We start from the raw sequence: 25,897 nt of genomic DNA, 5'->3' as shown, positions 1-25,897 counted from the left end.
TATCATTCGACGCTAATCTGGAAGGTTGTAGGCGTTTCACGTCAAAGCTCCAAGATGCTTCTGTCACAGCGGACCATTTTTTAAGAGTTCTTTCGATAAGGATTTTGATGCTGTAGCATCGCGAAATTTCCGAAACTCCGCGCGGTTTGCACGAGAAAACTTTACACACATTTTTTTACAAGTGACCGGTCAGATTAAGCCGCGGAACTCCTAAGCGTTCCCTCTTCGTCCTGTCGTCTTTTCACCGTGTGTTCGTCCCTTTTAGCGCTATCATCAGTTTTAAAAAAAGAAGTCCTAATATCGGATTAATAACTGGAATATACATGGCCAACGGCTCGAGAGGTTATATCTTTTTTCTCTTCGCGCCCACCAAGGCGCAGCTGTTCAGACGCGCACAAATCGAGTTTGTCGTTTCGGCCGCCGTACCAACTCGCCCGCCTTCTTCCCGCGCACTCGCGCCAGCGTTGAAAGAAGGCAAGACTCAATGAAAGGAGCCCAAAACGTGGTACTTTATTTACATAATTATACGATATATAAACATCTATTTGCTGTCGTTATATATTGAATTACAATCCAGTTGCAGCTCGAACGAAGCGCCAGGGTCGATGAGACTCGAGCCTATGCGATTCGCTCGAGCAGACTCCACAAAAGCAACGGGGATCCGTTCTCTGCTGTACAGGGAACGAACACCATCGCGCGCGTGGCCTTATTAGCGAGTTTTAGTTTAGGGGACGCAAGCGACTTGCGTGCGCAAAAACTACGGGTGACGGTATTGCGCATGCGCAGACCCGGACATAGGGGTCAGCGCATGCACAGTAGCGTGGCCCCTAGTTCTTGCGTACGCAAGCCGCTTGCGTCCTTTAAACTAAAGCTCTCTATTGGCTTTGCGGATGGGTGACGCCGATGACGCCGCAGGCGACGATGCTCCCAGAGCGGCCGGTCAGGCGGCTGTCCGGCGAGTCGCCCCGTCCGAGGTCGTCTTCCAACGCGTGAATCTGCAAAATATAAAAATAAAAACACGTAGATTACTAGGCTGAACGCGTCATGCGTCGCGGAAGCAAATACAACTGCTGGACTGAATTGCAAAAGAAAGAAAACTCCCGGAAAGTTGTTTCGAGGCATATCACAGCTGACGCGGGTTTCGTAATGTATTAGAACGTTACATTGCCGATTTTTGTTGGCGTTATTACTTGGTCGTTTAAATAAGCTGAAGCCGTTCTGCATTGCAGAGGGAACGAGATCATTCTGCCTTATAACGTGACAAGAAAGAAAGAAAGAAAGAAAGAAAGAAAGAAAGAAAGAAAGAAAGAAAGAAAGAAAGAAAGAAAGAAAGAAAGAAAGAAAGAAAGAAAGAAAGAGGAACGCCTGAGTATTGTTCTTCGTCGACAAATTCTTTTGCTGACGCTCATACAAGGACCTCTATCGGAATGTGCTCTTATCTGTTTTTGATTACTCTTGCCACGGACGTGTCGTAATGCGGAGGATCTCGCGCGTAAGTTTAAGGTATACCCTTACGGCACAAAAGTAGTGTCGATGATATAAACAAATTTCAACGTGGCACCGAACAGAAAATGCCGAATTTGAAGGCAGCATCATACTACAAAAAATAATAAAGGGAGAAAAGGTATATGCCTACGCAATAATGAAAAAGAAAAGAAATCCAAAGTTTGCTCAAAAAAGAAATGAATTTGTTTTGAGGGGCACTCGGTTTCGTAAGATACAAATTTATGGAGGGCTTTCACAACAATAAATTGCTGAATTCAAGGGATCTTACATCCAGGTCAATGGTGAACCACAAAAGTAATTGAGCTATCACTCATGTTAAGAAAAGGAAACTGCCCGGTTTAGGTTCTGTTGAGACTGCAATGGCAGCGAAAAAACTGTCAGAGCTATTCGTGGATACCTTCCAACGCTACTGAAGCGCCCTTGCACAATATTACAATGACTCTTTGCAAAGAGCGTCAAATCTTTCTGCCCGAGTATCACTGTTTCACTGTTGTATCACTGTTTAAAATGGTATCAGAGAGGCGTACATTGCCCAACAACCAACAGCCACTGTAATCACTTGAAGGAAAGCCTTTAGTTTACCTTTATTTTCCCCTCGAAGTACAGGCGCTTTTGGACATCGTGTATCGGTCGTCAGTAGCTACGCCCGAATTTCTAAAAGCTTTTTTTCTTGGACTACTACCTCTTTCCGTCAGTCTTTGCACGGAAAAGCACCAGGAAAAGTTTCGCCTTGTAACCGTCGTCTAACTAGTTACATACCCCTACAACGACAAAAATAAGAGCGATCTGCCTGAAATAATAGACATATTGGAGAGTTTGGCCAGTGAATGCCTCATTTTTAAAATTTTTCGTTTTGTGTACAGCTTGATCGTTTCGTCGTGCCAAATTGAACTACGGTCGATGGCATGAAGTGGTTTCCACATTTAGAAAAGCGCCTCTGATTTCCTAACATAATCTCTCTAATTCCTTCTCTCGTATCTGTAATCAATGCATGAATGAATGAATTAATAGACAGCCAACAGGACTGACGTGCGTGGGTTCAAGTGACACGACTTCCCTGTAACTCCTCTGGCATTACTATGAATGAATGAATGAATGAATGAATGAATGAATGAATGAATGAATGAATGAATGAATGAATGAATGAATGAATGAATGAATGAATGAATGAATGAAGACAATCACTCAAGGAGCCGGCTAATAAACAGCTGATCAACTATTCAATCGACAAATCAGATTTCCTCAGTCGCCGCGCGTCAACCCCAGAACATTTCCTCCTCGCCCATGTGCCATGCACTCGCTACCTTCCCTCTTAGGACCGTGTTGCACAAAAGCAGTTGGGGCAGCGCTGCGCAATCTCATTCTTTCTCATTAGTCCGAAAACCTTGCAACGAAAAGAAAGTGAAAAGAAAGGAAAGGACCAACTGCCCGAACCAGTAGACGTTCTGCAATCTTCAGCAGCGATTGCATCCCCTCATTTCTATATACCTCGGTCTGTTTATCCCCGACCCCTTCGCTGCGCCAAATTGATCTCCGCCCGTTGGCCCAGGCCACGCTCAGAGTGGATGGCCAGAAAAGTGCCCCGGCGTCCATATCCCACCTCCTCCCCGCATTGTCCCTTCTCCTCGCATCGGTGGTCAACCGCTACTCGCCGCTGCCGGGCCACCCAACAAGGGGCACGCCGGTTTCAATTACCCTGCGAAGAGAATGTTGGATTAAGGGTCTTCAGAGCTCAGCCGTCCCTAGAGCGAGATGAAAACAAGCGCGGTTCGCGGGAGAGAGATGGTTGCCCAACTTGTTAGGGCAAAGGATTAGAGCAGGGTGACCTGCGCGGTCACTCGAATGTCATTTGTTTTCCGCCTCGGCTCACGTCTCAGACGCGAATGCCATCCCAGCGTTGTTTTGCCGAAAACATCCAGACCCGAAACGGCGGCGATGGTTGTTTGCGCTTCGTTGTCGCCGTCATCAGTCGTAGTTTCGGCAAAGCCTCAGATTTTTCTGGGTTTGACGTACCGAAAGTAAACAACGCTGTATGGGAGGGGGGGGGGGGCAGGGTCTAATAATTTCGACCAGCTGAGGTTCTTTAACGTACACCTAAGTCCAAGTGCACGATAGTTCCTTTTTTTTTTACTTTCGTCTACATCGAAGTGTGGCGGTTGTGAATCAAACCCGCACCCTCGTGCTTATCTACAGAACGCCACTGCGAAACAGCCACCACGACGACTCGGCATGGTTGATTAAAGGCATAGGGAATAAATACAAAAAAACCTGCACTAGAACAAACTTGTGTCCTTAGTGGCACAGAAATATAAACAATGCATAACAATATGTTGTGCGGACCATGAAAGTAAACAATTTCATGCATCACTTCACTAGAGCTTGGCTTCATATTGATTCCAACATGTGCTTTGGCCCTGCGTAATTTTTTATTTTTTTAATGCTCTGGCTAGTAGATCGCGTTATGAAACACATCGAGCCCGATGATGTAACAAAGGATCAATTTTGAGCATTTCATTTAAGGTTGGTCCTAACCAAGTTTTCGACGAAAGCCAGAAATTCCTGAGCCGCGCCTGTGTTGCATAAAGCTCTTATTGAACCGGCAGCTCTAATGAAGCGAGGCTGAACTCACCCAAAATGTTTCGAGGCTGGTTGTTGGTAGAAAAATTTAACCGATTTTAAAGACATGAACGTATTGCGTTATTTCCTATTTGTCCCGGTGCCCACTTACTGTCATGTAACATTCTTTACAACAGAACGGATCGACGACACGAAATAATCCACACTCACACTCCAAACTAACCCACGAAAGTTTCCGATGAAGTATTTTCAAACTTAAAAAAGAATACTTTCCACGGGAGCGAGGAGGTTGAGAAAGAGAGCGCACTTAACGCGACTGTGGGTGAGCCGGAGAGTCGCGCTATGTTGTCAGGCCATGGCGTGTGGTGGACGAAAAACCTTGGAGTGCGACAACGCTAACCGCGTCACGCAGGCTCTACTGGCATCTTTCATTCGCCACGCGAAATGCGAGTCAGCCAAACCGAATTCGAGCGCCTGTTCTGGAAAGGTTCTAGCGGCCGCTCACGGATTATTGTTAATCCCCGAGGAACAAAGGTTTTCCCGTCGACGGCCTCGAGGATTTGCACACGGCGTGCTGACCTCCTCCTCAATAGTTGCATTCACTACGCGCTTGCCGAATTCAGCGACCACTGCAAGCGTGTGCCAAGGCGGAGTAATAATAATGCAGCTATCGAGGATGCAGTAGTGCAGGGGACGCGGATTACGCTTGGTCGCGCCTGAAGGTCTTGAAAACACACCTGAACCTGACTGAGTTCGCAAGCGTTTTTCTAATTCCTCCTCCATCGTAATACTCTATTGTAACTCTGTTATGACTAACCAAGCTGCGCGACGCAAGTGTTATAATAATATTCGTATTCAATACTTGAAAGTGACCAGCGAGATAGCGGAATGTTGACGTCTAATGTCCACATATAGCGAGGTGTACCGGAGACCTAAAGCCGAGAATAACTAGTTGCAGAATATACTTCCAAAGGAGGATAAGCGCACTCTTGAAACAACCGGATCAAGTGCCCGTTGGAGATGAGGACTAAGAGTCCTGGTTCAACGCTTTAAGTAACCTAAGAATACCTTGTCTCGCAGGATTGTCAAACGAAGCAAGTGTTTGTACCGTAAACAGTGGAAGTGCAGAACTTACAAACGAAACATCCCAGATTGATAGAAAAACGTAGTGCGTCAATTGTACACTCTGAAAACGGTTGCACCCTTTGGGGTGTATATTTGTCCCACAACAATAATCGTCATCTGCCTTGCTTGCGTTTCCTTGCCTGAAAACTCGGCGCTCGCTACTTTCCAGTCGAGAACGCTGCGTCATACTGATAAGGCGCATGCCGTTTGTGACTGGAAAGTACCGGGCTCGCAGCGTTAAAGAAAGGAAATGCGGGCAGCACGGATGACGATTATTGTTGTGGGACAAGATACGCCCCAAAGAGTAAATTTTTCTAACAGTATACATGAAAAAAAAAATCACCGGCGATTGCGATACTCCCTAATTCGAAATTCGAGCGCAACTGTGTACGTGTTTTCATTTCGCGATATACTGAATACCGCGGGCAATTTGGCACGTTGCAAACGGGTCGAAGTGCGGCGCGACTGCCTCGCTAATCGTGACGCGCGGGCGCGATTCACAGCAGCAGCCGCCGCAGACAGACAGACCTTTGCTCATGCTGCGCTTTGTTTCCATGCAGACGATGCGCGCTACTGTGGCGCCATCTCGTAGCCATCGTCGCCGCAAAGCCCGTCGTGCGCGGCACTACGTTTTCCTCCTCACGCTTTCCCCATACCCTCCTCCTCGCGCTCTCTTCGCTGTCCCCGTCTTTCATGCCGCTTAAAACGACAGAAAGCCGAGCTAGTTGGTTAGGATCCATTATGCAAAAAAAAGTGAGGCGTGCAGACAGGACACATGAGTAGAGAAGTAGACAACACGAACGCCGACTATCAACTGAAGGGAGCACTGAAGCGAAAGAAAGAAGACACAAAAGAAGACACAAAAGACACGAAAGAAGACACAAAACTCATCTGCGCATGCTCAGGAATGGTAACACCACGTGTCCATCGGGTACGCGTGCCGGTCTACGTGAGAGATAACTGTTAAGGCACTTTATCTCTTCCTTATGTAAAGTAATCGAAGGCTGTCTCACGCACGCACTTCCACCATTATAGATATGCCATGCCCCCACCATAAGACGCGTATCTTCATTCTTATGCCTGTACAATATCGCGCATTCATCTAACTCTGGCGCGCAGTTACAATCTCGGCAATGTAGCGAAAGATTAGAAGGCGGTCCACCGGTTAACGACCTTTTATGTTCCATTAGCCTCTGATTGATACACCGTCCCGTTTGCCCTACGTAGAACTGGCCACAGGTAAGGGGAATTTTAAAAACCACACCCATACTACAGGTGTTTAGCCTGTAGTATGGGTGTGGTTTATCGAGCATATCGTTGCGCTATGCGTTTGCTCTCATTCTTTTTTTGTGCTCGTTCACTCGTTTATGAGATAGGATGCTGACCCTCGCGGCAGGAACGGGCACTGAAGTACTGCGCTCTAAAAACAAAAACGATGCGTGTGCCGAGGTCAAGTACAGGGACACAGACGGTCAGACTTACCCTGAAATACTTAATCCCTGGCTAGACTCTTATGAAAGTGCCGCGCCGCTGAATTTTCTCAGGACCGTCGCCTGTAATGTGCTTTGCACCGACGAAAAGGATTGCGCCACCACGCTAGCCGGCGACGCAGATTAGTTTTGCGCATGTTTTTTTTTCAAACAGTATTCGCGTCCCCCAGAATGTGCGCAAAACGCATTTCAGCATCTCAGTGCAGTCTCAGTGATTATCGGTAAAAACGCACGAATTCAGAGATAAAAAATATAGTTAAATGACGTATTGATAAAGTGAGTCACGGAGGCGGCTTGCAGGCTCCTACTAAGCGTGACGTCACACGACGTCAAAGAACTCCACTGCATATATATCAGCGTGGCATTTCTCAGACTGGCCCCCGTGCCATGTAACTTCCAATAATAACTTCCCTTAAATAGAACGAGCTTTGCCTTCCCTGCGCGTTCTGTACTGGCAAATAGGATGGTAAGAAATGTACTTCGCTCGTTATAAGTTTCACTAATCGAGAATTCAAGATTGGGGCGCTCGAAAATCGTGAAAAGCTTTCCAAAATACAGTGTGCTTTAAGTATCTTGCAATGATTTGTTGCTCGTTGTACGTGATTGATTCATTGATTGATTCTTTTCAACGTTCCCGATGTGCCGTAGTTAAAGGCTACAGATTAGTTTTCATCACGTGGGACTGTTTAGCGTGCAGCCCATATTTGGAACACGAGCGCTCAGCATCTTGCCACGACGTCATGAAACTTAACAGTTGATAATTCAATATACCATTGATTTATTGGGAAAGTAACGAATTAAACTTTATTGCATTGCAAAGGAACAGACCGGTGACCAGGCTATGCAAATTTGGGAACTCTTCCTGTGCCAAAATGATCCAAATAAAAAGAAAATACGTTGCAATTCATGTCATCACATCAGCTTGCCGATGAAGATCTATCGGAATGGTCTTTTTTCAAATCGTGGATTTGGCTTTCATTTCATTGAAACTCTTTTCAAACTAGTCTAACCACTCTTATGTTTGCCCCGAGCTCCGGCTTCCCTATAACCAGCAAAATTTTGAACTTAACGGTCAACGCTTTAAACATCCTTGTTTTTTGCGGCCACACTGGTTAGACGGCATCACGTGAATTTAGGAAGGATGCCTGCCGATATCAAAGTTAACCAGATAACTACAGGAGATAGGTGTTTTTATTGGACTCTCGAAATGAAAGATGATATATTTTGATATTTAGGCTAAAGTATCAGTTCAAATATTATTTGAAGCAATTATGTATTACTGTTTTTTTTTAAAGTTTAACCGTCGTCTGCGATTGTGCTCACAAGGTGGCATAGAGCATCTCTTTGTCAGCAGCTACCTCCAGTTAAAAGTGTGCGAGTATCAAAACGTTTTGCATTATGAGCATGTTCATCACTATAAATATTTATGGGTGCCCGTCCGTGACTTTCGACCCAATCGTCGAGAGAGCTGAAGAGGACGGAGCACTCAGTAAGAGGTGGGAGAGGGGGCGGGGAAGTTACAAAAACGGTTTTTAAAGCAGGAATTCAATACATCAACTTAGAAACATAACAGAATATTCGAGGGGTAATTATAACAGGCAGATCACGGAAACACGGAAAACCAAGAAATACCCCGTCATTATTACATTAGACAGAAAAAGTGCCAGTGCAGCTGACGCTTGAAAGTTAGCTAACTACTCTCTGAAACATTTATAATTTTCGCTTTACCTATAACCCTTGTGTTGTGTGAATTGCTCCATTACTTCTAGGCAGTCCAGCGTGCCGCAAATTTTGTAACCTTTTGCACGCGCCAACCATTACTAATTACGTAAAGCAGGCTTCCTCCAAAGTGCAAAAATCTGAGGTGGTGCACCCTTTACGGTAACGTTTGGTATGAAAACTAGGGATGGGGGAACATTCGATGTTTCGCATACGAATGTTACACGGACTCTTCGTATTCGAGAATAAACTATTTGATATTTTCGAATATCAAAACTAACCAATTGGTAAAGCCTGGTTACCATTCTCAATATGCAAGACAAGGTATCTCAAATGATCACAAGTGAAACAACGCCGCAAGTTTTCAAAGGAATGCGGAAACGAAACGGGCATAATGCATGCTTTGTTTCCGATTTTGGGTCTGAAGCCGATATTACAACACGTGCTTTTTGCTTCTTTCATTTAGCTTCACGGAAGTTTCGTCCTGTAGCAGTTCTATCGTTTCTCCTACAACCAGGAATATTTTCCTTGCGACTGGCACAATTACATGCTTCTTGGCATGCAGGTTCCTCAGTAGCTTCTTTTTTTCCTTTTGCACAAATGTTCGAATTTGTGTGAGCGTGCATTTAATAACGTTTTTGGAAAACTAGTCGTACATCGGCCATTCATTCTTGGAAAGCTGGTTTTCGATCAGGTTCTAAAAATGTTGAGTTTATCCGTTCATCTTTTTTAAAATCACAGGTATTAACTTGTGTTCATAACTGATTCTAATTCTCCTTCATAGTTAGCTCTCTGTTCCCTAGGAAGCACAACCAGTACCATCTACGTTAGCTCCTCCGAGGGAATGACATTTCTACACTGGCAATTGTAAGTGTAAGTGGCCAGTGTAAGTGGCAATATTTTCTCCTCCCCAATGCAAGAACTAAAATGTCCCCTTTCAGCGCCCATTTTCGCAGATGCTCACTTTATAAGGTTTAAGAAGAGCTAATATCTTGGTTGATAGTATTGAGTAAGGTCTCTGTATTTGTATCAATATCACCCATTGAGGCTGTCTGTAGATCCTTGTGATGCTGGGCAACATTTGCGCACACTAATGTAGCTAGGAATTGTGAGCACTGCAATTCGAATGTCGTAAACTTCCAGCACCTCAACATAAAAAAAAGGCAGAAACCATTCTTGATGGTTATCTACTTTACGCGAAGCCTTTCTGAAAAGTATACACGACGCAAATGCGCGCAAAGAGTAGGCACGATGGTGGGGCGACGACTACACGTCGACCACGGGATGACAACGATGGTGTGACGCTGGCGGCGTGATGGCCATGACATAAGGATGCTAGAGTGACGACGTGATGTCGAATTAATGGCTATGGTATGACGAGGAATGCGTTTCGGCGATGGCATGACGACAGAGAAAGGACGAACGTGGAGTCACGACGACAAAATGATGACATTCGGTTGACGACAGCGCAATCGCAGCGACATAATGATGACGATGGAGCGACCGTGACTCGATATCAACAGCGGAATTACGACAATACGAAGACGGCGTGATGACGATACGACGGAGTGGCAGCGCAACATAGTAAATACAATGGAAAGATGACATGACAGCGAAACGATGGTACCAATGTCGTGAAGGCAGTGGAACGACGAGGGCGGTTTGATTACAGCATAACAGCGAAGACATGTTGGTGTTGGAGCTCACGTCAGTGCTCACGTCAGTGCTCACGTCAGTGCTCACGTCAGTGCTCACGTGTAGCACCTGCCGGCGCGGGCCGTCTTAATTCGCACTATATCTGGTGTTCGTTAGCACTGTCCTATACTTGTCAGTCTGGCCACCTTAACTCACCGTATCCAGTGTTTGCGTAATGTCCGTCGGCTTTTAGATTTGCCCTTCCTTTGGGATCGGCCAACAGTTTCCGGAGACAAAAACGAGGCGCGTCGTTGCGTGACCTCTACTCCGGCTTGGCAAAGAAATCGCATTTAAAAAGAAAACCAGCATGGCTAAAGTGAACTATTGAAATCAATCGTTCCCAATTTTTCTCGAAGCATTGCATCCTGTCTTGCTGTACTTGCGAATCCTCTATTACATCGCTGTAACGTTTATATCTTTCCCTTGTTGTACTGCAGCATTGATACATAATCGATGCTTACACATCCAAAACTCGCACTTACGATTGCGGACCGGCCTACGATGGAGTTTGGTCCGTTGAGTGACAGCAGCCGGTCCTTGATGGTGAAAAAAACCTCGCCTCGGAAATCGGCCTCGACGTTTCCGAGGTCTCCAACGTGTCGGACGACGTCAACACGAGCTCCGTGCCAGCTGCCCCGTCCCACGTCAAAATGGGGGCCTGTGCTCAGGCAACCTGCGACATAAATATGCACAGAAAAAAATATAGAAAAATCTCGAGCAGACGCATGTATTCTCCTGGTAGCCACGCATTAAGATCACCATCAACTGAGTGCAGTGTCCTAAAGGCCTGCGAAGATTTCCAGAAGCAACAGAGACCTTACCCCAAACTCTCAAGCGCGCTTTTCGGTACTAGTCCAAGTAATCGGGGTACAAGTCATTGTTAAAATGAAGACAAATTGAAGTGCTAGATACACATGCTGATGTTTATCACGGGAAAGCTAGCTTTCAAATTATGAAAATTATTTATTCCAAGTTCGTTCTTATAATATTGAATAGGAACTTTTGGACCCTGTCTGACGCTTTGTAAAGGTCTACAGCAACGAAAGTGTGGACTGCTTAAAAAATTTAGTTTAAGCTGAACAATGATTATGCGGGCCTTACGCACTGTGGGAATCGATATAAACGAAGTTTTCTTTGAGTGAGGATAAGTAGTGGTGATGTTGACGGCGAACGTCTAATTTCTTCAACATTTAGTTTAATATCCCAGTGATCAATTGATGTTAAACATCAGCTGGCGTGCACCATTGTTTATCTGCGTAGTGCGCAGAACACACAGTGATACGTGTTTGTCTGAGGTATTGTTATGCGCCATGGTCCATAACCTCTGAGAGGGTTGTGCGTTGTCATCGCTTCACATGTCCCATCAAATTTTGGCAGAAGTGTTCAACTATTACTCAACTGTACGTGCCAAAACCACCATCGCATTATGAGGCTCGCCGTAGTGGCGGACCCCGGGTTTATACCGACGTGCTGGCATTCTCTAAAGTGCACCTTAATTTAAGTGCAGGAGCGTTCTTGCATATTGCTCCCGTTGAAGTGCGGCTACCACGATCGGGACTGAACCCGTGAAATCGAGCAACATCGTAGCAGGAGCTACCGCGGTGGGAACAGAAGTATTGGTTAGACGTGCGACAATTTTTGTGTGTCGCCTAGACCAAACGGTGCTTTAATACGGCTTTGCGTCTGCGCGCCCTGCGTCAGTAACAAGTTTGCATAGTTTATTTTTCGAAAATAGCAGAAACGTACCGTGCCGCATCGTAGCTTCAGCTTGCCCGCGACCACTGTCGTATCTTTAGCCGTAGAGTTCCCTCGCCTTTTCCCTGTCCTGCAGCCCAACCCCCTGTGGGAACTGCAGGTGAAGAATGACAAGGCTGTTAGCTTGCCTTGCGACAGTGTTGGTTCAACAACCCCCCCCCCCCCCCCCCCCCCCCATTCTCTGTCTCCTCCCTACTTTATGAATGGATGTTTGGCTTTCTTTTTGGCGCAAGGCCACCCTCCGTACTTCCTCTCTACCATATTTACCCTCCCTTAGAACTTGCACGCGAGTAGTACGGTAAGCGCTGCAGTTTCTGCAATGCTTGTGCCGAGGAGTCACAGATAATTAGAGCTGTTAAGAAAGATAATGTGGCGGCGCCGAGGAAGCTACGCTGGGCATTGTGTACATGCGACGCAATGGAAACGTCTTAACGAGTTTCTCGCGACGCATTACCTATCTGCCGCGCTCTTTCCACGTATAAACACGCTCTGACGCGAGGGCAAATGCGAGCTTCCACTCGTGGTTACGTTGCGTGCCGAAGCGAGAGACCAATCATTTCAAACCTTTTTGTTATCCTTCGACTAGCACCCACAAATCATGATGCAGGAGCGTTTGTGTGTGCGCGTGCGCGCACAGCTCCTGTCGGAATGCTACCACAACGGCCGGGGACCGAACCCGCGACTTCCGGTGGCAGTCGTCCGCCTGGTCCGTGCCTTACTTTCAGCTCTGTCTATTTGTACATATAAGCGCTCAAACCAAATCATTTGTTAACCCCTATGCATTGTAATACTTGTGTTCGTTCCTATAGTCAACGCGCGCCTTCTTCAGAGTTTCTTTCACACTCTTGTATTTGATGCGCTTTTTTGTTGTTGGTGTTGCAAAGTATGTTACACTGCTGCAGCAGAAATTCGTATCCAATACCCGATTCTCCCTAAGGTCTGACATGCAGGCTGGTGGTACTCTATAAATAAACATAAATGAATATAAACAAACTGCATGAATTCTTAGATCAGGACTGCAAAGCAAACCCCTGACAAGCATTGTGCGAGTTCAAATCAGCACTTCGGCACTCGCTCTCGCCTGACTTCCAGTATAGAGCAGGCTGAACATCAAAAACACTTCGGGGCATTCGTAGTCGGAAGGATCCAGTCGCCCTCTAGCACAAAGGGACAGTACGTGTGTGTGAGCACCTAAGGCACCCCCCACCCCCTCCCCCTCTAGGGGCAGCAGAGCAAGATTCCCTTTGTAGGCGGGGTACACTGCGAAGGGACTCCCACGGCAAAGAGGATCGCCGCTCCGAAATTCGCAGGGCGTGCGCAGGCTTTCGCATCTCGCGATCGAACAAGCGGCTTCGGCGCCTCACTATCCGCCAAAACACGCCACATCGAGCGGAATGATTGATCGTGGTCCGGTATTCAGCGGCTCGCCTGAGCATGAGGCACGCGACGAGAGGACAAACGAGAGGCCCCACTCGTGTTTACGTTGCGTGCCGGAGCGAGATAGACGGGAAACCGTGGCGAACCGGGACTTCGCTCTCTACGCGGGTACGGTACACGCATGCCGCAGACGCTAGTGCGCATGCGCGCACTGATCGGAGACCGTCTTGTAGGTGCGCAGTGTGACGTGCCCTTACCAACAACAACAACAACAAAAGAAATACATGTTTACCTTCCGAAGAACTACTGATAAGTTGTTAGGTATGAGTAAACGCTCTTTAGAAAAGGTGCTGAAGTTTAGTCTGAATTTTTGTAAAGGCAGTGGTGACCAGCGCACTCCTATGCAAACGCACACACAAACAAAACGCCCATAGTACTTTTTCTCATATAAACTTGGACAGGTTTGCAAATAGACTGGAAAAATTCTTCCAGTCCTACGGCCCTAAACTGGTTTACTGCGACAGCAGGCTGCCACAGTGGTACCGTATTCGTCTCGGTAACTTATTTTGCGATCTGCACTACTTCGTTTTCGTCCACTACAGCAGTGCCTGACGTGACTGCCGAAAAAGCACGCATAGGCGCGCCTCCGCTCTCATGGTCTCCAGAGTGCACAAAACCCCGTCAAAAAGCCCATGGGCCTCAAAGTTCGTCCTGCGTCCACTAACAATATTGCCATGCAAAGAAAGAGAAAGCTTTGCGACGGCGGAGTGGTCGGCGCGCCTGGATCCAAACAACACATTGCCACATGGCCATGAGTTGAATCTTTTGTGGCGTTCGATAAATAAACTTTTTTTTTAAAAAAAGTATATTGTGAGGCTGAAGCCTTAAGGATGAAGAGATGGCCAGAGAAAAAGAAGACATTACGGTGACGACGACGCAATGGAAAAGGAGGGTCAAAGCAAACCTAGTTGCGATTTTCAAAGCGAGGTTCTATTTTTGTTATGCTCGTTATAGGTTGATCGTAGCCTATAGGCCGAAACCTGTTGTCCTCTAGAAGGATTATTTTTCTTGGGCTATTCGATCTTACAACTTCGTCTTCCTTCCCCAGTGTGTGTTGGCCTTGATAGCGCAAAATTCCCTCATCTATTGTCCTCGTACTTATTGTCCTCGGGCTGTCATAGAAACAGTTCTCAAGGCCACCTCCGCCTTGCCAGCCACACCCTTCCAGCTATGTTTCCTCGGGAAGTGTTTCGAGTGCGTTCCCCCCCCCCGCCCCTCCCACTCCCCCCGGACGTCCCTGTAATTATCCGCCATGATTGCGATGACAGAGCGTCGTGGACGCTGTCCCTTGAACACACGAACGCTGTTTGTCCCCGCGCCCAACTTTCGTTCTCTTCAGAGCCGGCCGAGACCTTCCCTTCGTACTCCGACGATTTCCTCATCAATCATCATGCCTCTGCGAACGGCGGCAAAAAAAATGTAAAAAAATAAATGTCCAGAGCATGCGGGGAAAGCGGCAACTGTCGTCATGGTCGCCGTGCACGCTCAACGGTCGCGCTGTAATCCAGCCGTGCTTGATGAGGGAACGTCTCCTCCCAAAGACCACGGGACTCACCATCCATTCAAAAGATGGCCGTCGGCCCCTTGCGGGAGTGTTTTTTTTTTTTGCACGAGCCTTCCAGTATAGACGTCGTGGTTCGCTCCAAGCATGCTCTCCTAATCTCGTTCTACATAAATCGCACAAGTGAACAATTTTAGAAGAGTGCGCCATTTATTAGTTGGTGATACCTGTGTGGGCATAAAGATCGGCTAATGATAATGATGGTGACGTTGACTTACCTGAACTTCGTACTTTTCTTTTTTGGCTTGCAACACCTTTGTAACTTTTGCAGATTGATCATTTTCAATGAAATATTGCGTGATAGGTGGTTTCAAATACGCGCAGCGACCGCTTACTCGGAGCAACAGAAACAGATCTCGAAAGCTGTGTTGTTGCTGGCCGTGCGCGCCGGAAGCGATTGCATGAGCTGAAAACCGTATTGGCCGCCAGGTTTCGGACACTAATTATGAATGCAGTTACTCGCTATGATTGCACATGGGGGCAGAGACTGTAGTGGCCTTGCTGTGTTTTGAAAATTATGAGTGCTTGACGACTTAGAAAAAGAAAGCGCAATGGATGACGTCATAATGAAGTTTGAAGCCACACACACGAATATTGGACAAACTCATCTGGTACGCAGTGTTGCCGATGGTGATAACGAACACGTGACGCCACTGTTCGCCAGCCCTGTCATTCGTGTTAGCACGGTGACTGAGCTTGAAAAATGTACACCGCGTTACCGTAACGCAGCTAAGAAAAGCTGTTCAGTATTCAAGCTCTCGTAAGCACGTTACACACGAAGCGCCACCACTTTTGCAACACGAACGCGAGGTCATACTATGCTGTGGGTCCCAGTTAATGTAGGCCAAGTTGTTGAACGAAAAAAAAATATAATAGAAGAAACATGACACAAGATCTTAAGATCTACGATGTTTGGCCGCCCGAAGTATCACGAATAAACAACTTAGGTTTTAAGATTTTATCTTCCACTATGTTCTTAAATTTTAACCAAACAGCTTGTTTGGCATTAAATGGGATACCCTACGGGAGAACCGGAAGCTGTTCGCTACGTATTGCCACTGGCATTCAAAAAGGCAGCGATCCATATGCAGAGTAAGCGAAGTTATCCTTAATGATCCGTGTCTATGTCGAAGGGTCCCCTATTTCCTCAACACCGCATATTCCACAGTATGCGCACCTAACCTATCTTTTCGTGGCATTAAGTTCTGCCAAGCCAAAAAGGCCCAACGTTACAAGTGCTCCAAAGTGACAAGTTTACCACTATACTCCGATCGTTTCTCCTCGCTCGCAGCCTAAGTTTATGTCCTCTGCAGGACAGAGGTTTAGCCTAAGCGATCTGTAGGTGCCCGTGTCTTGTCCGTCCCGAAAACAGGAAGGAAGATGCTTACGTTAGGCGAAATACGGTAACCATGAGTGCAGGGGGCAAACGTGCTCCATTCTTTTAACGGAATTCTTACCATGAGTCAGATCGCCTCGCAGGTGTATGTGGAAACCGTGAAGGCCCGGGGATAGTCCAGTGACGTCGCCTGTTATGGTCACGAATTCGTCGGATTCCTGCAAAGAAGGGACGTCAGTCTCGTGTAGGCACCTTTTTTTTGCGAGTAGATGGCCAAATGACTTTCATAAAACGAGTCAAGATACCTCGTAGACGTTCAGAAGACACTGTAGACTTATGCCAAGAAAAGTAAACATGTCACGTGTTAAAAAAAAAAAAATCTGCTATGTCGGAGAGAAAGGAGTTAATTTGAGAACCGTAAAGCTGCGTAATTCTAAGCGGCAGCACCTTTCTTGCAAAACAGTGAAACGCTGGATGAAGTTCCATATTATTATGTAGAACGGTTTTAATTGTACCTACAATCGAATAAGTTATCGATGAGAGCTGAGATAGGAAAGGGTATTGCGAGGAAACCGTTCCTGAGGATTAAAACATCCGCATTGATGTAAATTTCAAGGCAGTCTGATGGTGACTAGATTAACTTAGCCCACAAATCCCCATGCCTTGCACTAAACATTTCGAGGGCACAAATCATTCAGGTTATGCGTCGGAGCGTAAGTTCCATTTTTCAGGGCGAACTAGTTCGCGTGGGATCAACCGACACGGAGGCTGCCATTTCCTTTTTGCCCTTGCACAAGCTATGCAAAGAGAGTCTGCAAAACTATTATCGAAGACGAAATAACGCCTGCAGACAAGACAAATAAAAATTGTTGCACTGCAGAGCTCGACGGTTCGATCCGGCCCGAGGCGACTAGATTTCGACGGGGCGAGATGCAAATACGCTCTTGTACACCAATTTAGGGGCACGTTACAAACAAAAAGTAATCGAAATACGCCTGATAACATCCTAAAAATAAACAGAGCATCGCGGCTACTAAGAGCACGTGCATAGAACTTCTACTGTGTGTGTGTGTATATATATATATATGTAGTCCCAAGGTCACCCCCTGACTATCACTGTTCAACTACACAAAGTTAACGTAAACTGCTGAACGAAAGCCAGACGATTAGAATCAACGAGCCAATCTATCTACCTCTCTCTCTCTCAACATTACTCACGCAGAACCCATCCGTCACTGTCCGAGTTACTGCAATTGAACGTTGCGTCAGCTCCGAATACGAAACTTGCGCGTTAGCGTTGAGGTCAATTTCCTGCCTTGTAAGCCCGTCGCACTCGGTTTTATCAGATTTCACCCGCTTGTTTGGTTGCCATAGCTAAAAGAAAAGAAAGTGGTTGCCATAGCTACGCCGGGCCATGCATTTGCGGTTCGTCTCACTTATTCTGTGCAGTGCGGCACGAAAATCACCCGACATCGACTGGGACAAGCTGCAAGTTGCTGGAGTGCACTTCTCGCTTTGTAATTACAGAAAAAAAATATGCATAAAGCTAGAGCAACGGCGTTATATATGCCGAAGAATGCAAATTAGCGTACGTCTGAAGCACAGTACGGATATAATTTCACTGCTGCAGGAAATGGTGTGGAATACCACTGTTTATTTCTGCAAAATACATAAACATAGACTAAACAAGGAACACTTGTGTAAAGTGCTCAGGAGCTTGGGTTGCCTACAGTGGGACCAATGGCGGCAGGTAGCAATACAAAAGTAAAATAAGCAACTGAAATCGTTAGCCTACTGTAGAAAATACAAATAACTACTAAAGTTAGTACGACGGTGTACATGTATATTCACGTAAGGAAAGCTTCCAGCATTCATGCGCAGTATTTCAGCCGTTGAAATGCGCCATCCTTCGGCTGATCATGGTATGGAGCTCGCATATTGCTGCATACAACTACTGAAAAAGCAGGCTCGGTTCCGCCGCGTTACGAGAGGACTTCGGCGGTTTGGAAAGCATCAGTCGAATTAAACAGGCGTGACGCGAGATTTCGAAGACCGCAAGAGTGAAGAACGAAAAAAAGAAAGGACTGACGACGTGGGTCAACTTTTAAAAAGTAGGAACGTTGTGAGCACCAAGCATATATATATATATATATAGGCACACATACACACGCATATAAACGTCTTTTTTTGCTGAACATCGCTTCGCCTAAACTACTGCGACAAAAACTCCGAACTTTACGATGTCGTTGACCTCGTTCACAAAACTTTTTTTGTCCCCTCTGTAGCTTGCGGCCAAAGCACAAAAGAGCCACTTTAAATCTGTGGTCAGAAAGGGAGTTGACATCGTCCTTTCTCTCTCTGCCTTCCGGCACCGTCTATTTTTGAGCTTTAGAGAGGGCACACGAAGTGAAAGCTTGAGGCTGTGTCAGATGTCATAGGGCGCCAAACTAGATTCTATAGCCTTGGAACGCTTTCCCCTGACCTCTGCTTATTTTCTTTCTTTTAGCGCTGGTTAGTTGGGTGCATCGCCAGAAGAGTTTTGTGTTCTTAGTAAGCGCGAAAAGCGATGGCGCGAAGAATTATCTTCGAAGGAGAAGCCAAGGCCGTGTTCAAGGCACCGGAGCGAATGTTACTCCAGTTACGTTTAAATACTGTGAGTAGCGACAATTTGCTGAAACAGTGTTACACGTACGCTATTTAACAGTCCAAAGCTTTACGACAGTGAAGTGTGCATGCCTCCCAGTACACGCTGAGCCATCTGGCGAAAAGGTTGCGCACCACTCGTAGTGGCTGCGCGTTTGTTATCATCCGTGCAGCGTGACACACGCAAATGACGCAGCATGCGGTCTCACGCGCATTGCTTGCGGTCTGGCAGCAGGCTGTAGCACACGAGACGCGATCAGGGAGCGCATCCGCTAAACCAATCAGTGTGATATGTCAGCACGTGCCAAACTGCACCCCTTCTGCCCGATGACGAAGCAAGCTCCTCGCGCCGAGACACTGAATAGTGCATGCGCGTCCTTTCGCTTGCCGGCCAGTACGCTGCACCAGGCGCTTGTTTCGTGAGAGGGCCCTGTTCCATTAGTCTGGCAGGAGCTGACAGATGCTGCGAAATTTCGGTCCGCCGCCTGTACAGCCTCTGTAAAAAGAAACGCGGCCACTACTGTGCGGACGACCGCAGCTGAATCCTGGTACATCTGCGCTGCTCAAGAACGGTTTGAACACGCGAACACATCTTCATCCCATTGAGCTATTTGGTCCCAGCAGTTTCAGAGACGCGGCAATGCGGAGCTGAATTGTCGGCGGTACTCCTGCTTATCGTGGCTTCGTTTGTTACGCATAAAACTGCAGGTTGTGACTTGAAATTTACGTTGGTTTGTCGCTATAGTATTGTATTTCAAGGCGCGCAGACGGTGAGACTCTCGGAACCGTAACTACAGGCAGTTGCCGAATTTCACATCTGTACTTACACAAGTTACTTCTGGGTGGACAGTGTGCCGATTGAAAAAGAAATGTTTCTGGGGCCTTATGTGACAAAACCACGATATGATTATGAGGCGCACGCCGTAGTGGGTGCCTCCGGATTAATTTTGACCCCCTGGGGTTCTTTAATGTGTACCCAATGCATGGTACACGGACGTTTTTGCATATCGATCCCATAAAGATGCGGCCGTTGTGGTTGAGATTTGATCCAGCAACCTCGTGCTTAGGAACGCAACATTGCGTTGACGAAATATTATCGATGCATGCGAGAAATGTAAGACACGCATAATGAAACAGTAGAACGACACAGCACACATTTATCTGTGAAATTTTGGTGTTGGTGCGAGTAAATATTTTTTCGGTGAAATTTCTGCGACACCTTTGGCGTCTTGTCAAAGCCGTGTTTAAAGTTCGTGCCTACGGGTGATCAAGTAAGAACTAGAACATTGAATATCTATGATGAATTGGGATGTGGTGTAACGCTACCTGGTGACAGACACAAGCAACCACGCACAGGAAAAGTATTTAGTGTGTGTGTGTGTGTCCTTCCTTCTGTACGCGTTGTGCTACACTTCGTCCCAAACCAGCATGCTGTAACCAAACAACATGCCCGCGTAGTCACCCTCGCAGTGACGCGAAACTCACCTTCTGCTGAAAGTTGAGCACGCCGGTGACGTTGCTTCCTCGGAACGGGGTGAGCACGCAGATGGCGTCGGTCACCACGGGTTCTTCCATGCGACGGGCGAAGAGCACGTAGTCCGGACCCAGGACCACGGCTCCGCAACGCATCGTCGCCCACAAAAGCGCGAGGAGTAAGAACGCGAAAGCGCACAGCGCCGGAGCGGTCGGCGTCCTCTCGCACACGATCATGTCGTCGGACTTGCGACTCACTCGGATCTTCTGTGCGAACACACCGAGTTTGAACTTCGCGACCGGCTGGTGAAATGCTGCTAAGAAGGGCGCTGCAATAGAGGGGCACTTAGCTTCTTGCAGTTGTAGCGATTGCAGCGCCGAAGAAAAAAAACTCCCACTCCCACTTGTCTCGCAAGATATCGACAGATACGAAACGGCGCGAGAGATTGGCATGCAGGTTCCAGATGTTCTATTGAGCCTGCGCGACTAAAGGGGAACTGTCGATGCGTAGGGCTGGCACTGACAGATAAGTGCCATGTTATAGTTTCAGTTCTATGGCACGAAATGATAAATGCAATCGCATAGTTGTTAGCTGTAAAACGGGCACATGTATCCTGAGAAGGATCAGTATCGAGCGAACTTCTTTGTGACGCGCTGTTCAGCAGTTATCTATAGCAAGAACAAACAAAGTGACGAATTGGTGAAGCAAGACTGTCGGGAAAAAAGGCACACCCGTGAGGAAAAGTATACGGACCACAGGATCTCCGAAAAAACTAAATTTCTTTGCAATTAGCATGCATAAACTGAAATTGACGAGTAGACTGGAAAGTTCAAAGTGCCAAGTTTGGACTGCAGTCCTCAATTTAAAGTTACATTCACAGGCTGGAGAAAAAATTGGCAGTATTGCGCAATCCTTGGTCCGCATACTTTTGTTCACGGGTGTGCACGCGCAGCGAGCGTTGGCATTGCCGATAACTTCAAGAAGCACACAACTTGACACAATGGTGAGCCGCTTAGCACAAGGAGCGCATAACTTTGATGCGAAGCATTCTTTGACTCATTTTTGCCACTTTGCAGCAGGTAGCCAGGCAGACAGGTTCCTATCTCGCCTCGCTTTATTAAAAAATATAATAATGTGTGACCGAAGGTGGAATCAACCCTCTCCCATCGAGCACAGCTGCCCGGTTCTGTGACCACTGCATGGGGCACGATCACTTTCTCGTTTCCGTATTACCGGCAAAACTAAGCGATGGCGCGCTTACTACCTTTCTCGCTCCAAAGCATCCAGCTCTTTGAAAAGCCCGGCGCGCGCGCCACGTGCGACTTTCTCTTCTTTCCACGTGACGGCTCGCGTTTTAAGGCGCCGCGTTGGACTGCACTATCTCCGAGGCCGGCACGCTTTCCCCAGTACTTTCCGCGTACTAGTTTACGAGTGTGCAACGTTGAACCAACTCCATGATCGCCCGAGTTAACTAGGGTGGTTGCTTGGGCTAGTTGGTAATTCATGATCAAAAATAACGTACAGCGTGAAGGACAGGGACAGTGATAGACGACATGTCGTCTATCGCTGTCCCTGTCGCTGTCTATCGACATGTCGACATGTCGTCTATCGCTGCCCGAGTTAATCTTGTTCGAACGTTTCTTCGCTAGAGTACGAGTGACATCGTCGTTTTTAACGTGCACCTCAAGACATGACATGACATAGGTGCGTGCGATTGTATAACACGCTGTTGTTGATGAGGCCACCTGTGCCTCGTCCGCTACCCGTGTATAACGCGACGTTCGTCGTGTTGTAAGCTCGCGTCAAATGGCATGCGCAGAAGCGATTCCCGCGCCGCCTGCCCGGCGGCGCGGGCAGCCAGACAACCCGGCCGGTCTGAACAGCCATGTGTGCTTGCCGCTTCGTCGCTTTGAACATCTGCTTGGCCGGTCCGTTTTCGGTGTGAACGTGCCTTTAAAGGCGATTTTGGAAAGCACTGCATAACAAATGGAGGGGTGTGGCTAGCATTCCGTACGTGACATAATTTGCTTAGCCGTTTTACAAGACGTCTAGGGAGCGTTACATATGTATTTACAGGCAACTCGCGGACTCACCAATTCGCTCATTGGTGAGGCTTTGAGTTGGTAGAGTCTATTCGCTCATGTTGCTCATATTGAGTGGACCTTATGCGGTGCGTGAAGACAGATATTTTGCGCAAAAGACGAACTGTAATGTCCGAGTCCCAATTCTGGGGGTGAGCAAATATTCCGCTCTTTCATAATTATAAATCGAATATTCTCCTATTCAAATCGATCTTTAAGTTCAGTTATCGCTGTTCGTGGATCGTGGATCGTGTCGATGTTCGTGGATCGAGCATAAGAGGGATCAAAAGGGTAATAAACTACTTCCCGGTGTTCATAGATGATGCACACAGTTGAACACGAGATGTTATACCGAGAGCACGCTACGTCATTCGGGCAGTCAGACTTTCCCGGGTAAATTGCAGTCGTTCGTATTCACCACTGAGCATTGAGGTTGCGAATGGATTGTTTATTTACTCTTAATACTTAACTCCTTAACTTACTCTTAATACACACTGAGTTCGAACGATTTGAAATTTAGAACTTGCCTGCGAAGAGCCACCTGCGCCGCCATGACCCTCTGGCGTTCGACCACGAGGAGGCAGTTGGGGCAGCGGCAGTCCTTCCAGCGACAGCTCCTCTTGTGGCCCTTGAGGCAGGAGACGACGCCGTGGTTGCGACAGCGGGCGCACTTCGGAGTCCTCAGCGCACGACCGGGAGGTCTCGGAAGAGGCGAAGCCGGAAGCGTCACTAAAGGCGACGGCACGCCGGAAGACGCCGGCGAACACAACGCGGAGGGCGACGTCGTCGACACGGACGGCGAGGAGGACGGACAGGAAGACGCGGACAGCGGCGACGGAGCGCCGAGGAGGACGTCGGCGGCGGGAGACGCGGTCGTAGATGACGTCGCCCTGGACAGGTCGCGAGGACGCGCCCCGGAAGAGTCTGGCTCCCGGTAGGGAGACGTGGAACAGGGAGTCGACAGCGACGTTGAATAAACCCTCGCTTCGTCGGCCAGTGGCACTGAGAGAAAAAAAAAAGAGAGAGGGCGGAATCGGCACTAAGTCGTGGTCAATAATTTCTGGCGCTTTCTCCGAACATCTTGGAACGTTAGTAGCTTCGACTGCTGTCTTACACCGGAAATGACTTAAGCTACGTCAATGTACTGTTTATAAAGCGCATCAGTACGATATCTCAGACGACAGCTTTCGTTGGTTTTGTAAATATTCTGGCCACGAATGGGTTAGTATATTTGCCCGGATCCTAATGGAAGCTTCCTGCTTCTAGTCGAGTAAACGACGCGATGGGCGTAGACGAAAACAAAGTCACAGACGTACTTATGCAGGGGCAGTTACGCGAATGAATTTAAGCAAATCAACTTACAAAAATGTTCTCTAGGAACCAGCAGAGACTTCGCCAATAAAACTGGCATACCTATAATATACAGAAGAGCTCTAACTTATGTGGACGGTATAGTTTGTTAAATATTTCATTAGTCATAAATAATTATTTTTTTTATTTCCCATGAAAGACTAGGTGGGTAGCATTGTATATGAAGAGGGAATGACAACAGTATTCAGAACTATATCTCTAATATGTAGCATGGAACAGTGACGCAATAATATAACACAGAAAATATCATATCAATGGACATAAGAGCATAGTTAATGAAACTAGTTATATTGCAGGAATGCAACTGCTGACGGCAACCAAGACGGCTGTATCACAGTGCCGTTATTGGCAAACCTGCACTGAGGAAAGTGATATTCTAGCAACTTGTGAGAGAACAATTCTGTAGGGCTTCCATTTTTCTTCCTGTTTTTGTGAGGTAATATGCCTGAGTAGAGAAATTAAGAATAAGAAAAGGAATCATCGAGTCAACTACTTCGTAACTTCGTAACCTCGCAATGCAAATTGATTTCTTATTTCGGTAACATTTGCTCATTCGAGCTTATATATATAAGGCACATGAAGCATGTTAGCTTTGACTTTCCTTGAAATTGCTGTTTTCTTTATTCGTATTTAACGAATGTTAAATTGGCAAAATATCGCTGACGGGCACATAGCGTACTAGTTTTGCTCGCGTTGGCATTCTTTGCTTACATGCTTACAACTTACAGAATCAAGCATAAGCTGACAGAACTGGACCTTTGTTGTAGGGCGGAGCAATAGACAATATGGGCTTGGCGCTTCAACTTCTCGAGATGTAATTTTCGCCAGCGTCACTAAAGAACGAAAAAGATAATGGATATTATAAATTGAAAATTACCCCGTAAAATTTGCTAACGTTCGTCTTCTTTAAACGCGACAAATATCGTTCAATTCAGTTAGGCAGTTCATCATTCGCATTTACGTTTCTCTTCTTTCTTTTTGCGTTTCACAGGAAATTAATCAAGAAATATGACCCGAAGCTTAAAGCTTCTTCCTAAGTACAGCAACTTCCTTCTGTGGGCTCATAAAAGAAACTGCTCGATCATACGCATGCTCTACAAAATAATACAAAACTTAAGCATTGAATACCCCGCCGTCTGCAGTCAGAACAAGCAGCCATGAACGCTTAAAAAAAGAAAAGAAACAAAGAAATAACCTTTTAAAACTTGCAAACAGTATATTGATGCACCAGATTTACCAAATGCGACAGCGAAAACATGTCTAGTTTCTCAAGATATATACCTGTATATCGTTCTTTCTTTTTTTTTTTGCCTACTTGCCTTGGGCAATTACAGGGTCGGTCTCACATCTGCTAGCCAGCGCCGACATCAGAAAGCTTTCAGCCACTCCATCGCCTGAGGGTCCTCGCTCCCAAACAAAAGAAGGGCAAGCGGCCGTTAAACACCCCTTAAAAGGAATGCTGCGCATTCCGGGTGCTTTCTGTACTCTAGAGGAGCACTACGCCCAAAACATTTGCGAACGAAGGCGACATCGTTTCCGCCAGGCAGGCCGAGAGTAGACTTGACATAGCCGTGCGTAGCATACAGCGGGTGTTCCTTCCTGCACCACGTTTTGAAGAATGCGCCGTGGCAGAGTTTGGTTACACTAGCAGGCGGACTTACTTGCTGGATTAATCGCGCAAGACGCAACACTCCCAAATTTAGATCATAGTGATTTGGGCCTGTTAGTATGCCGTAGTAAAAGCTATTTCTAATCTTTCCTTATCTGAGGATCTTATTTTTGTTGGGATCTTTCTAATCAATAAAGTTATGACACCTATCGTAGTGGCGGAAGCGTAACCCATCAACCTGCCCATCATATTCATTTGGAGCCCATTCTGTAAATAGTCGATCTCTTCTCCTTGGGTAACTAGTTCTATAGTTTCGATATACACGAAGTCAAAGTGTGCGGCAAGATGCACTGGTGTCCGGGTTACTTTCTTCCTGCTTCGCACATAGTAGCACTGCAGCGAAAAGGCAACCGGGCCGCTTCTTTTTTTCCTGCCAACGATAGCAAAGCCAGAAAAAGAAGTTACTCGAAGCTCCACTTTGCCGCGCTGCACTGTGAATAAATATTCCTGTAGCTTAC

The 25,897-nt window shown here is 46.8% G+C and overlaps 2 protein-coding genes across 2 annotated transcripts in view; both read right to left on the bottom strand.

Moving 5' to 3' along the window:
• Nucleotides 1-25,138, bottom strand: part of LOC135916490 (uncharacterized) — a 41,693-nt gene extending 16,555 nt beyond the window's left edge. Inside the window, exons 1-2 of the mRNA XM_065449879.2 lie at nucleotides 25,090-25,138; nucleotides 22,923-23,401 (exon numbers count right to left, since the gene is read on the bottom strand). Of these exons, the coding sequence (XP_065305951.2) occupies nucleotides 22,923-23,401; nucleotides 25,090-25,138 (528 nt within the window). The remainder of the gene's footprint in view (nucleotides 1-22,922; nucleotides 23,402-25,089) is intronic.
• Nucleotides 486-20,707, bottom strand: LOC135916489 (superoxide dismutase [Cu-Zn]-like). The gene is made up of 4 exons (XM_065449878.2): nucleotides 20,330-20,707; nucleotides 16,323-16,419; nucleotides 10,595-10,785; nucleotides 486-995 (listed from the first exon to the last, which is right to left on the bottom strand). The coding sequence occupies exons 1-4, from the start codon at nucleotides 20,552-20,554 to the stop codon at nucleotides 876-878; spliced, it is 633 nt and encodes a 210-aa protein (XP_065305950.1). The 5' UTR covers nucleotides 20,555-20,707; the 3' UTR covers nucleotides 486-875.
• Nucleotides 25,139-25,897: the final 759 nt, after the last annotated feature.

The sequence above is a fragment of the Dermacentor albipictus genome, chromosome 9 (assembly GCF_038994185.2).
Source record: "Dermacentor albipictus isolate Rhodes 1998 colony chromosome 9, USDA_Dalb.pri_finalv2, whole genome shotgun sequence".
NCBI classification, from domain to species: domain Eukaryota; kingdom Metazoa; phylum Arthropoda; class Arachnida; order Ixodida; family Ixodidae; genus Dermacentor; species Dermacentor albipictus.
Note: the sequence above shows the minus strand (reverse complement) of the source record. Positions and strands in the feature narration are given on the sequence as shown.

Coding starts and splice junctions, on each gene's coding strand:
- LOC135916489 (XM_065449878.2), bottom strand. CDS start 20,554: ATGATCGTGTGCGAGAGGACGCCGACCGCTCCGGCGCTGTGCGCTTTC. Junction 16,420..20,329: donor TGCTCAACTTTCAGCAGAAG/GTGAGTTTCGCG, acceptor CCTTCTTTGCAG/GAATCCGACGAATTCGTGAC. Junction 10,786..16,322: donor GCGAGGCGATCTGACTCATG/GTAAGAATTCCG, acceptor TTTATGTCGCAG/GTTGCCTGAGCACAGGCCCC.